Raw genomic sequence first — 16,726 nt, forward strand, 5'->3', positions numbered from 1 at the left:
GGGAATTCCAAGATTGAGGTGCCAGCAAAGTAGGTTACATTCTGAGGCCTCTTCTCTTGGTTTATAGGTGGCCTCCATCTCTTTGGGTGCTCACATGACCTCCACTTTGTGTGTGCAGTGAGTGAGAGAGAGAGAGCAAGAGAGCAACTCTCTCATATCTCATCTTAATATGTCACTAATCCCATCAGATTAATGCTCCACCCTTAAAAACTCATTTAACCTTAATTTTTCCTTAGAGGCCCCATCTCCAAATATGGCAGCACAAAGGTTAGAACTTCAATCTATGAACTTTGGGGGGACACATTCAGCCTATGACAGTGTGATATCTTACAACAAATTGGTGAGAATATCTGGATGATTGAATCACAAGTGATTTTTACTTTCTTTTCTACATTTTTGAATTTTTTCTCTAATATCCTCAAAATATTCAGAGAAGTAAGTAGACAGAGTAGATGATTATAGCGGTTGCTTTGGACTGAGAGTGGGAATAGGAGGACTAGGGCCTAATAGCTAAAGGGTACAGGGTTTCTTTTTAGAAGTGATGAAAAGTGATTATGGTTATGGTTGCACAACTCTGGAAGTACACTAAAAACCACGGAATAGGACACTGTAAATGGGTGAATGCTATCTCAAAATGTGAATTATATCTGAAAGCTGTTACAAAATGTGTGTGCACATGCACATGTGTGTGTGTACGTGTGTGTGTGTGTGTGTGTGTGTGTGTGTGAAGGTGGTTTTGGAAACCTCCACTTACATAACAAGCATTTATTGCTAAAAGGAATCTGTCTACTTGAAAGAGGAGGATGTTTGCATGTAATATAGCTAAAGAAGAGTGAAAAGTGCTTTATACTTGAATTAAATGTGCTATAAGATTATTAAGATCATAGAAGGCTTCTGTGAAAATAGTAAGTGAGAACCTAGTTCCAGAAAGATGGAATGACCAAAATGGCTAGTGGCACAACATTACAGGTGAAGGCCATGATCACAGAATAGAGAATGAGCAGATAGTAAGAAGGAGAAATTAATTCTGCTTCAGGGAAAATGTTGATGGTATCCACTGATGAATGGGCGTCTGTGGCAAAGGGATGATTGTCAGCAATCTAATAATTGCAGAAACTTACTATATTAGTCGGCATTCCCCAGAGAAACAGAACCAATTTTATATATGTATCACACACACACACACACACGCATACATACAGAGGTAGGGGGGAGGGAGGGAAGGAGAGAGTTTGTTAGGCAGGAAAACCTGATGTTTTTAGTGTATAGGCCATTTGGCCAGCGAATTCTTAACTTGGGAAAGGGTCAGACTTTTGTTCTATTCCGGCCTTCAGCTGATTGGATGGCACCCATCCACATTATGAAGAGCAATCTCTTTTACTCATTTTACCAATTAAATATAAATTTCATCCAAAACTGCTCACACAGAAATACTTAGAATAATTTTGGGCCAATTATCTGGGCACCCCATGGTCTAGTCAAGTTAACAAATAAAACGATCACACTTACTCCTTACATTTTTCATCAAATTGATCGTTTGTTCACATAACTGTGTGAATGAAGAAGATAAATTTTATAGCACTGTTCAGAGGGAAGAAAATGGATATACGTAATGAAAAGGTGAGATCCAGGGTGACCACCTTGGCATGTAGGTGTGAGGTGATAAGAACAGTTATAGTGATGGGTGTACAGAGGAAGAGAGCTTGGTGAAATTTTACACAGGTGAAATGCACAGTCTGGTGAAATTTTATATAGATATACCCCCTTCTAGCCACACCTAGATCAAGATGAGCTATTTGCAGTACCCCAGAAGGTCCCCCAACCCAGTCAATACTCCCTGCAAAAGTATATCCATTGTTATGATCTCGGTCACCACAGATTCATTTTCCCTATTTTGAATGTCATATAAAAGCAAGCATACAGTATTATACCCTATACCTCTGTGTTCTTTATCAGCATTATGTCTGTGAGATTCATCCAACACATATATTTGTAAATAGAATCTTACTAAACATTTTTGCCTGCATCTTGTTTTTTTATCTCACCAAGAGAGCATAAACACTCTTTCAAGTCATTCCTTACACGTCTCTCTCATTAGGGGAGTAAAGGAGGAACTTATTTTATTTAGTTCCAGAGGTAGAATTTAATGATTCATCAGTTGCATATAACACCCAGTGCTCATTACATCAAATGGCCTCCTTAATGCCAATCACCCAGTTACCCCATCCCACCACCCCTCCAGCAGTTTGTTTCCTAGAGTTAAGTTTCTGCTTGTTTCCCTCTCTGATTTTGTCTTTTTTTATTTTTCCTTCCCTTCCCCTATGTTCATGTTTTGTTTCTTAAAATCCACATATGAGTGAAATCATATGGTATTTGTCTTTCTCTGACTAAATTATTTCCCATAGCATAATAACCTCTAGTTCCACCCATGTCATTGCAAATGGCAAGATCTCATTTTTTTTTTATCCAAAGGATACAGACATAGTGATTTGAAGGAGCACGTGTACACTGATCTTCATAGCAGCAATGTCCACAATAGTCAGAATATAGAAAGAGCCCAGATGTCCTTCAGTCTTTCCGTAGCTCCATGTCATTCCATAATACTGTACATGTTCCACAGTTTATCTAATATTTTCTCTAGAAGATATGTAGATACGTAGCTGGTTTCCAATATTTCACGGACATGAAATTAAGTGAGTTGAGGGGCTGGGTATTTAATATTAATAAATAATACCAAATTACCATTCCCAAAAGCTATAGGTATTTACATTCCTGCCAGCATATGACGCTGTCCAGTTTAGTACCTATTGATCTGAGAGCTCTAAATTTTTATTTCATTAATAAATTTGGTTTTTAAGTAATACATGCAAATGATGAAAAAAATACAGGAGTAAGTGGTGAAAAGTCAGTCTCCCTTTCCCCATCTCCTTGGTCTAATTCCTTTTCCCAAGACGACGACTTTGTGTCTCTCCAAGATACTTTATGTATATACAAACATATATGTGTATATACTTTTACTTTACATAAATGGTTGTTCTAGGCTCTGCTTTCTTCACTTAACAACATATCTTGGAGAGTATACCACAGCAATATAATCTAGAGCTGCCTCATTATTTTAACTATGGATGCAACATAATGAGTTCTTTTAAAGAGATATCAAGGCTATTTCAGTCCCTCGTTATTGTCGTTATAAATAATGCCACAGAGAATATCCTGTTGGATAAATTTCTAAAAATAGAATTAGTAAAAAATAATGTGAATGTTTTAAATAAAAAATTACTGAAGTATACATATAGAAAAGCTACCTAAGTACACAGGCCTAATTTCACAAAATACAATGTACCTGTGTAATTATTGCCAGATCAAGAAACACATATAACCAACAACCAGAAGCTTCCTCATGCTCCCCTGTTAGTTACTAACCCACTTCACCTAAAAATAACCAGTTTTCATTTCCCACACCACAGATTAATTCTGCCTAGTTTTAAACTTTATAGGATATTTTTTATTTTAACAGATGTCCCTTCATAGAAATTGTATCAATTTATACTTTCATCTATAGTATATAAAAATGTATATTTCCTAACACCTTCACCAACCAATGGGTTGTTAAACTTCTTGATTTTTGCCAATCATATAAGTGAAAGGTATTGTCTCTTTTATTTTGCATTTTTCTTATACCACATAACGTTCAGCATCTTTTCATATGTCTGAGAGTCATTTGTATTTTTATTTCTACAAACAGTCCTTATCTTTTTTCACTGTCTTATTTATAAATGTACTGTAATATATATTAAGGAAGTTAATCTTTGGTTATATGTGTTGCAAATATTCTTCCTAGTTTGTCATTTATCTTTTATTTTATTGTTTTTTTTTCCTACAGACATTTTTCTTGGCCTTTTATTTCTTGCCTGTTAGGTATAAAATTGATTTTTTTTTCCCCTGACGGGTGAGGTTGAGTGTTTTTGTTTATGGTTTTGATTATTTGCATTTTCTTTTCTGGGATATTGCTTCTTGATATCCTTCATTTTCTACTGGATTATCATCTTTGAATGCATACCTAGAAGCCCTTTGTATGTGAGCAATAGTATGGTTTTGTAATGTATGTCTAAAAGGAAGTTTACCCTCCTGTCATTAGTTTTTAAATTTTTTTTTTTAAGATTTTATTTATTTGCCAGAGAGAGAGAGAGAGAGTACACACAAGCAGGCAGAGGCAGCGAGAGAAGCAGGCTCCCTGCCGAGCAAGGAGCCCGATGTGGGACTCGATCCCAGGACCCCGGGATCACAACCTGAGCCAAAGGCAACAGCTCAACCAACTGAGCCACCCAGGCGTCCCAACCTGTCATTAGTTTTTAAATGTTTATGTCTTTTTTGTAGTGTAACAGCTTTGAGATGTAATTCACATACCATACTATTCACCCACTTCAGTGGCTTTGAGTGTATTCACAGAATTTTGCAACCAACACCACGATCCATTTTAGAAATGCTTATTACCACAGAAGAAACCCCATGCCCTTTAGTAATCACCTTCAATCCCCTATTGCTGCTCCAACCCACCCCAGCCCTAGGCCCACTATTCTCTTTGTCCATAGGCTTGCCTATCCCAGACATTTCATAAAAATGGAATCCTATAAAGTATGTTTGTGACTGACTTCTTTCACATACCATAATGTTTTCAAGATCATCCATGTAACATTATCAATGCTTTATTCCTTTTAATTACCAAATAATATTCTATTATATGAATATACCACATCTTTCTTATCCATTTATCAGTTGATGAATTTTGGCTATTACAAATAATACCTTTGTGAACATTGATGTACAAGCTTTCATGTGGGATATATTTTAATTTTTCTATTTTAATATCTCTTGAGATATTCCTAGGAATGGAATTGCTGGGTTAAATGGGGACTCTAGTTTATCCTTTAAGGAATTGCCAGATTGTTTTCCAAAGCAGCTAGACCATTTTACGTCCCCACCAGAATTGTGTGAAGGATCCCATTTCTCTACCTCCTCACCAACATTGGTTATTATCTGAATTTTTTATTATACCCATCCTAATAGGTGTGAAATAGTATCTTGGGAGTTTATTTTATTTGGGGTTTGGTTTGTTTTTTTTTTTTACCAACTTAACCATTTTTTTATTGTGGTTAAAAAAACACATAACGTAAAACTTACCATCTTAATCATTTTTAAATGTGCAGTCAGTAATGTTAAGTATATTCACATTGTTGTGAAACAGATCTCCAGAACTTTTTCATCTTGCAAATGTGAAACAGTATACCCATTTAACAACCGTCCCTCTTTTCCTCACCCTTAACCTGTGGAAACCACTATGCTACTTTTTGTTTCTATGAATGTGACATTAGTTACATTATATAAATGGAATCATACAGTATTTGTCTTTTTGTGACTGGCTTATTTCACTTAGCATAATGTCCTCAAGTTTCATCCATGTTGTAACATGTGACAGGATTTCTTTGTAAAGCCAAATAATATGTGTGTGTGTGTGTGTGTGTGTGTGTGTGTGTGTGTGTGTATAATCACATTTTATATATTTCTACTCATCCTTCAGACATTTATTCAGTTTACTTCCCCATCTTGGATATTCCAAATGTGCATTGTACTGTGGTTTTCGTTTGCATTTCTCTGATTGCTAATGATGCTGAACATCTTTTCATGAGCTTTGTATATCTCTCTATCTTCTTTGGAGAAATGCCTATTCAGATCCTTTGCCCGTTTTTTAATTAGGTTATCTTTCTGTTGAGTTCTTTATATTATTTGTGTCCTTGCCAAATGTAATATTTCTGTTGAGTTGAAGTCTAACTTTATTTTCCTCCAAGTAGCCAATTATCCAGTACCATTTATTGAATAATCCATCTTTTCCTCCTTCAACAAGTACTTATTGAGCAAATACATTGGATTAGGCCCTGAGAAAATAAGGATAAAATGATGCAGAGCTTACATACTAGTACAAAGACAGACTTGTGACAAAATAATTACTGTTCATCAAGATACTGGTTTAGGGATACCTGGGTGGCTCAGTGGGTTAAAGCCTCTGCCTTCGGCTCAGGTCATGATCTCAGGGTCTGAGGATCGAGCCCCGCATGAGGCTCTTTGCTCAGCAGGGAGCCTGCTTTCCCCTCTCTCTCTGCCTGCCTCTCTGCCTGCCTCTCTGCCTACTTGTGATCTCTCTGTCAAATAAATAAGATCTTTTAAAAAAAAAAAGATACTGGTTTAAATGAAGTTTATGAAAATCATTTTGTGACAAGAAAAAAAAAAGTACCAATATCTACCTGGAGTTTAGGGAAGAGAAACAAAGGAGGAGGAGAAATTAGGTCATAGAAAGTTGGGAGAATAAAAGAGCGAGAACCAGGTAGTGTTCTGGGATAAGAAACTTAAACACTGAAAACTGTTTTGCAAATGTAAAACATTTATTTCAGTGTTTCCTCAGATTGTAGTTCATGTAAATGTACTATAGCAAATGAACAGGTATCTTCCTTTGTGATGAAGTATGTCATGCTCATTTTTTGTGTCTTCGTATACACTTTATATACACTTCATAAACTTTGTCTATACTTTATATGCCCAGCCTAAGTATTTCTGTTATGATTGTCATTTCACATTCATAGAATATAAATAAATGTAAGATGCCTTTTTCCTATGGATATGTTTGAGTTAACAAATATTTATAATTATTATTGAGATAATTCATGCTTACTGAGCACAAATGTCAGTCATCTCTTTAATGCATAACATATAGAATACTTGATAGTATATAATGTCAACTTCCTTCAAAGGGGGCACTTCACATGAAGGGATGGTAAAAAAAAAACTGTGTTTCAAAACTCATGTTACTTAAATAATATTCAGACATTCTAACCTTTTTTTTTTTTTGGTGATTATAGAATAAACATGTCACTAAATTACTTTTGTGTTTTTGTCATAAACCCATCAATTCTTTCATAGTTGTGTTCCCATAATAGTTAATTAGCGAGGGTACCCAAAATCTTTGACCCAGAAACTTTGACTAGATAAGTGGGAAAAGTCTAATTTGAGATATAAAATGCTAAATGTGTTTTTCTCAGTATACATTTTAATTGGTTTGCATTTGGCACTTCTCTGTCAGAATCTAAGTCATCCTTAGAATTTAGCTAACCACTTGGAAAATAGAACCAACAGTAGGTATGGCATGATATCACTATAATTAATTATCTCACCTATATATTTCACAAAACAGCAGCATCTTAACTGCTTAATAAAGGCTTTTAAAATATCAGTATAAAGTGAACAACAGAAACTTGATTTACCCAGATCTAAAGGAATTGAATTGGTTTTTGCCTGTGATTATGACTCAGTAGAGCACATTAATAGATTATGGGGGAGGTGGGAATTAGAGTTCACTTTAAATATAAGCTTAGGTTGTAACAGTAATAATCACCTTTTCTTATTTTTCCACAGTTCTCAGTGGTCTCTGTTCTAATGACTGTCCTCGTAAGATAACAGTAAGTAAACTTAATTCTCAACTGTAAAATTTTCTGTGAAAAAATCTCTGTATAATAGGTATACACAAAATAGTTGTTATAGGTTACACTCAAATTATTATTATTTAGAAGTGATTAAAATGTCCTTCAATGCTCAAAAAAACTTCACTGAGAATAAAATACCTTGCCTAAAATATTCTCACCTCAAAGTTCACCTCTCTTATGAAGCCTTTTCTGATAGCTTGGAAAAATAAGCACCCCTCCCATTGTTTATGGGTACACCATTGCCATTTTGGCATATATAATACTTGAACTCACTTCTGGTTATATTAAATGCCTCTCTACACTAGACTGGAAGGGTGTCAAGGGTGACGTCAAGAAAGCTCTCATCTTTGTATGCATGGTACATAGTACAGAGTCAAGCATATAGTAGACAATTAATAAATTTTTTTGGTATAGTCTTAATACTGACTATCTAATGGAATGTTTTGGTGAAATAAAGTGTAAAAATAAATTAGGCTTAGTTTTTGAAATTGCCAGTTCATGTAAATAGTAATAAGAATATTACATTATATTTTGAGTGTGTGTGTATGTGCATATGCATATGTTGATATATTCCAGCTTGGGTCCTCATAGTAACCCTTGTTTCATAAGGAATTACCTGCCATGTAAAGATGAAGAAACTGAGGATCAGAGAAATTAAATTGCCCAAAGTCATAGAGCTATTAAGTAGTGGAACTAGAACACATAGCTAGATGTTCTGGTAATAGTCTCATACTTTTACTACCCCAGTTAAGCACTACATAACCAATATTGTGTGTATGGTTGGGAAATTACATATTTAAGATATATGGAAACAGACCCTGACCCAGAGATTTGTATGCAGAGATTTAATCTAGACTCAACTCAGGAGCAACAACTGTGAAGTAGTAAGGAAAGAATTGGCAGGAGAAGTTGGTCTGTGATGCATGGGGTGCTGTGAAGGTAGGATGGCTCTTCAAAGATGGCCCAAATAGAGGCAGAGGAGTCAGGCTTTTGTATTCCCATATCATTCAGACACTGCATGCATGTAGTCCTCAGGAAAGGCTTATAATAGGTAGGAATCAGCTCCCTTTGGATGAAAAGAGTTTCCAGGTAGGAACCCAGCTGTGACTCAGAGTAGCTCAGGGAATAAGTACGTCAGTACTGAAGAGAACATCTAGACAATGCATTACCACATCCATTATGAAAGAATGTGAGTGCCTGGTCAAATCCATCTGCTTTCATATTATGAAAATGTAGTAGTATAGTGGGGGAGGCTATGGGGAGGGGAATGCAGAAAATGTAGGGGAACTTGCCACTTAATTTTGTCGTGAATCTAAAACTGCTCTAAAAAATATGTCTGTTTTTTAAAAAATTTTTAAGCATAGGTGTAATTAATCAGAGGCTAAAATTAATTCAGTTATTCAGGTATTGTCTATCCATTCCATGAAATGTTCAGACCCTTTGTTCCTCTTTCAGGTCAGGGTCTGTTTCCTCGTCCTCCTTTCTCTCATTGACCTTATTCATTACATGGTCAAGCAAAGAACTTTAAAACATTGAAATGGAACCCACTCATTTTACCCACAAGTTCTGGGAGAAAAGGTAATAGGAAAGGCGGCATGATTAAGGCAGGTTATACTTCTAAGATCAATAATGCTCCCATTCTCTTTATCTTAAAATAAAAGCAATTTTAATTGCAGGGAGAACACAATCATTTAGAAAGCCATGTACCTAAAATTCAGCATGCAGAGCTATTCTTACAATGATTATGCTAACAGTCCAGCACCTTTGGGCTTTTTTGCAGGTAACACATCTGCCTTCCATTCATCCATTTATTACTTTCTTTTGAAGTTCAGATCCTGTTGAACTGCCTTCACATAGATCATTTTTCTTCCCCACTGATATCATAGATCACAATTTTATGACAACCTAAAAGAAACAAATGCATACTGTACTTCCACAGTTTTCCATATATCAAATGTGTGCCCACTTGTAAAATTATTTATTATTTCATGAAGAAGTGGGCCTTCTTCTTTGACATTAGATCCACTTGATCATAACAGAAAGTGTTATATTAAGTATGACCCTGTGTGAGACTAAGAGGGAAAATGCACCTAATGTGATATTCTTTACCACTGGAGTTATTTATGATTTGAAGAGCTCTTCTGCTGCCAGTATGCTCCCACCTGATATAGGCAGTCTATTTGATTCGTGGAGAGAGGAAAGAATTATTCAAGTCAGAAACCAAACCCACCCAAAGTCCTTCCATCTCTATTCTGAAAACCCCAGGCCATACTCTGGACCTTATCTACTAGAACTATTACAGTTTTGAAATTATAATGCCATCCATTCAGAAATCTGACCACAACCTGTTTTCCCAGCCCTCTCCCCTTACTGTACCTGTTCATCTTTAAGACCATGAGTCTCTTGACTTCTTGCCTTTATCTTCCTCTTTTAGCTGCCATACAGAGCCTCACTCCTGCCATTGCTTTTAACTCCCATAATGCACTCTTCTTTCATTGTGCATGCCTGGCAGAATTACAGCCCTGGGTTAGTCCAACTATCTACCTTGTTCAGTACTAGACCTAGGCTTCTGGGCTTTTGTGAAAGGAAAAAAATAAACAGCTTTGCAAATTGGTACCACAACTGGTTCATAGTCTTCAGCCTGAAATAAGCATTCTTAATTGTATCGGTCTTTATGTGGATTCCTAGTCATCTTTTCTCCCATTCTTTTTTTTTTTTTTTAAGATTTTTTATTTATTTATTTGACAGAGAGAGATACAGAGAGAGAGGGCACACAAGCAGGGGGAGTGGGAGAGGGAGAAACAGGCTTCCCGCCAAGCAGGGATCCTGATATGAGCCTCCATCTCAGGACCCCGGGATCATGATCCAAGCCAAGGCAGATGCTTAACAACTGAGCCACCCAGGCACCCTCCCATTTGTTTTCTCTGATTACTTTCAGGATTTTCTCTTTGTCTTTGGTTTTCTGCTGATTGAATATGATATGCATAGATATAGATTTTTAGGTATTTTTCTTGTTTTCATTACCTTTTCTCTGTGTGTTTCAGTTTGGGAAGTTTCCATTGATCTTCAAGCTCACTGATTCTTTGCTCAGCTGTGTCCAGGCATTCTTCATTTCTATTAAAGTATTTTATTTCAGTTATTCAGGTATTGTCTATCCATTCCATGAAATCTTCAGACCCTTTGTTCCTCTTTCAGGTCAGGGTCTGTTTCCTCTTCCTCCTTTCTCTCATTGACCATATTCATTACATGGTCAAGCAAAGAGCTTTAAAACATTGAAATGGAACCCATTCATTTTACCCACAAGTTCTGGAAGAAAAGGTAATAGGAAAGGCGGCATGATTGATGCTTGATTCTCAAGAGTTTCCATCTCTCTGCTTTTATTAATCTGTTTTTGCATGTTGTCTACTTTTTCCAGGAGAGCTCTTAACATATTTATCATAGTTACAGTTACTTTAAATTTCTGGTCTGATCATTCCAACATTGCTGCCATATCTGAGTCTGGCACCAATTCTTGCTTTCTCTATTCAAACTTTGTCTGCCTTTTAGCCTGCCTTGAAATATTTTGTTGAAAGCCAGAAATGAGGCAGATAGGCCTTTAATATGAGGTTTTATATCTATCTAGCTAGGATAACTCTAATAACTGTATTTTCTGTTTGTTGTAGCTGTGTTCTCAGAGGCAGCATTTTTCTAAATTATCTTTTTTGTCTCCATGTAGTCTTTGTGTTTCCCTACAGATTTATCTTTAAATCTGAGGCTTGCAGTGCTTTTAGCTGTAATCCTGTTATTAGACAGGAGCCCATTGATGTGGTAATAAGGAACTATATAGTCCTGTGATTAGGTCCTGGACTTTCAGTGAGCCTGTGACCCTGGGATGTAAAGAGTACAAGTGCTTCTTAGCTTCCACTCCCCCTTAGGCAAGGCAGGAAGGTGAGAGGGCACTAAATAAAGTTAAGCTCTTCCTTTCCCCCAGGATGGAAAGGTTTTGGTAGAACCCAAGTGACTTAAGCTCTGGTAAAAGTTTTCCCTTGAGGGCAAGGTGTGAAGAACAAAGAGATCTGGGCATATTCCAGAATGGTTACTTCCCCTCCCTGTGCTAGAAGCCTGAAAGTTCTTTTTGTTTTCTAGTTTTCCCCCAGTAATGTGGTGGGATTCTGGAGGTAGAACTTATGCAGGCCTCCTCTGAGACTGCTTCCCTCCCTCCCCCATAGTTTTGGATTCTCAAACTGCTTCATATTGAGCTTCCAGTAATTTGTCAGTTACATTTTAAGTGTCCTACCATACTGGCTCCGGTTTCAGTCTCCTGCTTCTAGGCCTCTGCTCCCAGTAAACTGTGATAGATTCTCTGTATCCACCCCATCTCTCCAGTTTTCAGGGTAGTGATTTGCCCTGTGACAGTTCTCTGAATCTAAGGAGAGTTGCTTTTTACTTTCTTGAGCTTTTTTTTGTTGCTTTTGTGAGGACAAGAGTCACAGCTTAAAGTTCATTACATGTCAGACCAGAAACTCTCCTTGCATTTTTATCAGTATCACTTTATTTTTATTTCTTACAGCTTTATTGTAGTATAATTGACATGCAATAAACTGTGCATAATGAATGTATTCAGTTTGATGTTATTATGTATATATATTATGTGTATGTGTATATATATATATACACACTATTTATATTTAAATGGATATATATAAAAATACCAATATATATAATATATAATATATATTTATTTATATTATAATATATTATATATTATAATATATATGAATATAATGAATATCATAATAATCATATTTTTAATATGATATATATATGATGTATAAAAATTATTTTAAAAAATTTTTGTGCCCATTGGCTATACATTGTTCTCACCTTCCCTGACCTTTCTTCCCTATCCCACTTTTTCTGAGTCACCACTGATAGGTTCTCTGTTGCTTTATTTTAAAAATTATTCCTAAAAAAAAATTAAAATTTAAATTTAAAAAAAAGTTATTCCTGTCCATGATACTTCATGGCTTTTATCAACATATCTCCCTCTGTGTCATTTATTGCTTGTAACCTTGACATTTTTTTGCTTTTTTAAAATTTTAAATATCTATAAAAGTATAGATTAATATAATAAAACTCCTTGTGCCCATATTACCACCCAGTTTCAGCGCTATCATATATCCCCACCTAATAATTCCATTCACAGCCCGCCCCCTTAGGTTATTTTAAGGCAAATCCATCGTATTCTATATCCTGTAAATACTTCCATGTGTATCTCTAAGATAAGGACTTTACATATTAGACCGGAAACTCCCATTTTTTCTAAAAACTATTTCATATCCTTTCCAATCTCCTCTTACATCCATCCCCAACTTCCAGTTCTCAATAATTGACCTTGCTTCCTACTTCAAAGGGAAAATAAGAATATAAAATCAGAAGATTCTGATTCAACTATCTTAAGTAACTTTGGGAAAGTTATTTAACTCTTGTTAAGCCTCATTCTCCATATCTGTATAATGGGGAAACCAATTATACCCATTTATGTTAGCTTCCTATTGCTGCTGTAACAAATTATCATAAACTTAGTGGATTAAAACAACACAAATATATTCTTTTACAGTTCTGGAGGTCAGAAGCCCAAATACACTTCACTGAGCAGGACTTCTTTTGGAGGCTTTAAGGGGAATCCATTCCTTTGCCTTTCACTTCTCAAGACCACCTACATTCCTTGTCTCATGGCCTTTCTGTCCATCTCCAAATCCAGCCATATAGTATCTTCAGATCACTGACCCTAACCCATCCTGCTTTCCTTATTCATTTATAAGGACCCTAAGTGATTACATTGGGCCCACCTGGATAATCAAAGATAATCTCTCCATCTCAAGATCTTTGATCATGTGTGCTAACTTCAACAGCATATATACTAAAGTTAGAATGATACAGGGAAAATTAGCATGACTCCAGTGCAAGAGTGACATGCAAATTCGTGAAGCCTTCCACATTCTTTTTGTTTAAGATTTTATTTATTTATTTGACAGAGACACAGCAAGAGAGGGAACACAAGCAGAGGGAGTGGGAGAGAGAGAAAAAGGCTTCCCGCTAAGCAGAGAACCCAGTGGTGGGATTGATCCTAGGACCCTGGGATCATGACCCAAGCCTAAGGCAGCTGCTTAATGACTGAGCCACCCAGGCACCCCCGACATTCTTAAGAGAAAAAAAAAAAAATCCTTAATCACATCTGCAAATTCCCTTTTGCAATATAAGGTTATCAGCAGGTTTTGGGAATTAGGATGTGAACATCTTCAGAGGACCATTATTTTGCCTGCCACACTCCCTCCTAACGTTTTGGTTCTTTTTGTTTGTTTGTTTGTTTGTTTTTAAGATTGATTGATTGATTGATTGATTGTTTTGACAGAGAGAGAGTAAGAGAGGAAACACAAGCAGGGGGAGTAGGAGATGGAGAAACAGGATTCCCGCTGAGCAGGGAGCCCTATGTGGGGCTCCATCCCAGGACCCTGGGATCATGACCTGAGCCAAAGGCAGATGCTTAATGACGGAGCAGCCCAGGTGCCCCCCCCTTAAGGTTTTTATTAAGAGATTTAATGTAGGCAAATCATAATAGAGACCTAATATACAATAAGTACTCAAAAAGTGTATCTGCTATTATTTGTCAATGGTAGATGGTTATTTCTCTGCCTCTATAATGTCCCTATATTAGTAAAGATAGTGAGTTCCAAATATTTGAGAGATACTGGTTTCTGTTTGCCTTCAAGACTAGTAGTCTACTTCATTTTTTGACTTTCTCTTACCATGTAAGTATATATCACAAATTTATGAAGTATGGGTATGAAAGATATCAGTATTTTTGGTGAAATCTACCATAAGCATCTGCAAATCAAAAGAATATTTATATTCCTATTTCCTAATTTATCTCTTTAAATACCAAACTAACTTTTTGAGTCTTTTATCCTCAGTATAACATATTATCTGTTAGTGGAGATTATGTAGCTTCTTTCTCTTGTCACCTGCTGATTTTTTTACCCAAGGCCTGGTGGTGACTATTCCACTTTAAAGATTATGAGTCTATAAACAGGTATATGAATACTCTTCCATTGAACAAAAGGTTTGGAAATATTCCTTTAATCCTCTCTATATAAAAAGAATCTATGCGTATTCCTTTTCAGTAGCTCCATGAGGGCAGCGGGAGGATCTGTTTTGCCTGCCACTGTGTCCTAGAACATTAGCACTGGGCCTTGTACTTAACAATGTCAGTTGTCTTCTATAGCACTAAATGTAATCCTTTTATCCAAACCCTTCCCTTTTGCTATTTCTTTTTACTTATCAGTGTACCATTTATGCTGTGGGTCCCACATCCTTCTCAGGGACCTCATTCCATTATTTATTCTACCTGGCCTGTGTATTCAACCTCTGCCTCTCTGTTGTTACCTTCCTTTCAGCACTTAAGGAGTGCCCAAATCTCTTTTATCCATAACAGCATATATGCATACCTTCTAAAACCCCACATCCTTTCCAGCTACTACCCAACCTGTTTTTCTCTTCCCAGCCAAACTTAAGGCATCCACCATTGGACCTCTCCAGTTACTTATTTCCATATCCTTAACCCACTGTTGTAATCTAGCATTTGACCTGCATTTGATTCTCCTAACACTCCTCTTTTCTTGGCTTCCTTTACATTCATCCTTCCTAGCTCCCCTTCCACCTCTCTCGCCATTCTCCCAGTTCCTTTATGGACCTTTCCTCTGCCCACCTTTTTTTTTTTTCTTATGTCTCATTTAATACCCTGACAATCATAACATTTCCCAATGTTATTCATGAAGTAACCAAGGCACAGAGATAATACATATATTGTCCAAGATCACACAGTTCTGACAGTTGTCATGGCTAAAGCCACCACATCTGCATTCAAGCAAGCAAGAAGGAAGAAGGAAACAAAGGCATGATTTTCAGGAAATTTCTTAAATTTTACACATGAAATTCCACCTTTTATCTCATTGTCCGCCTACCTTTTAAATATTGATGTTTCTCAGGCTTTCATCCTAAGTTCTCTTCTCACTCTACATTTTACTCTTTTAAGTTTTCTCAACCTCTCTCCTGTTTGGTGTTTTTTGTTTTCTTTTGGTGGGTTTTGTTGTTGTTGTTGTTGTTGTTTTGCCATTCGGATACTGATTACTTCTAGCCATCTGTCCTGAGCTTCAGACCTTTATGTATAAGTGTCTTACAGAAACACAGTCCGCTTTCCATGTTGCCTGTCTTGGTTACTTTTTCCTTTCCCTTACCCTCCAGATCTACTAGATTATTATTCTCAACCCTTAACCATCCAGGCCACCATCCTTTCTTGCCTGACAGTTGGAATTATCTGAGCCATCTTCAAAAAGATGGTCTTTCTAAAATGGTGGTCTTTCTAAAATAAAAACCTTCAGTGGCTTCTCTTTGTCCTTGAGAAATGATCCATCCCGGGGGTGCCTGGGTGGCTCAGTGGGTTAAAGCCTCTGCCTTCAGCTCAGGTCATGATCCCAGGGTCCTGGGATCCAGCCCCACATCGGGCTCTCAGCTCAGCAGGGAGCCTGCTTCCTCCTCTCTGCCTGCCTCTGCCTACTTGTGATCTCTGTCAAATAAATAAATAAATAAATCTTTAAAAAAAAAAAAAAGAAAAGAAAGAAAGAAATGGTCCATACTTAGTTTGTTGAGACAGAGCTTTTGTTTACCTCTTCAGGCTTACCCCTTGCCATTCCTTCTCACACCCACTCCCAACTCTGTCAGCCACACAGAACTACTGTGTTCTGCCATGCTGTCTCATCTCCAGCTTCTTGCGTGTTATTTCTCTACCCCGAATCCTCCTCTTCTCCACCTTCTCCTAGATTCCTTCCTATGACCTTCAGGTCAGCTTTCAAACTATTTCCTCTGATTCCCCGGCTCCCCACTGATACAGGATTGGACAGTACCCGTTGTTTCTTAGCATAGTCCTGCTACTTACCACTTCTACTCTGTAAGTTGGTGAATTATCTGTGTTCAGTTCTTGAAGAAGAGAGACTGGGTCTTGTTTATATTCTGTCCTTACTCCCCAACACATTGGCCTGACACATAGTAGCACAATAAAATATTTATGTATGAATAAATGAGCTTTTCCTAAAATTTGGATTCCTTTTTTTAATAAGCCTTCATTGATAAATTTACTATACCACCTCTTAACCACA

The 16,726-nt window shown here is 36.8% G+C and overlaps 1 protein-coding gene across 1 annotated transcript in view; it reads left to right on the forward strand.

Moving 5' to 3' along the window:
* ITFG1 (integrin alpha FG-GAP repeat containing 1) overlaps positions 1-16,726 on the forward strand; it is a 316,107-nt gene that overhangs the window by 221,137 nt on the left and 78,244 nt on the right. The window contains exon 13 of the mRNA XM_080828159.1: positions 7,465-7,508. Coding sequence (XP_080684285.1) covers positions 7,465-7,508 — 44 coding nt within the window. The remainder of the gene's footprint in view (positions 1-7,464; positions 7,509-16,726) is intronic.

The sequence above is a fragment of the Martes martes genome (genome assembly GCF_963455335.1).
Source record: "Martes martes genome assembly, chromosome: 17".
Taxonomy (NCBI): domain Eukaryota; kingdom Metazoa; phylum Chordata; class Mammalia; order Carnivora; family Mustelidae; genus Martes; species Martes martes.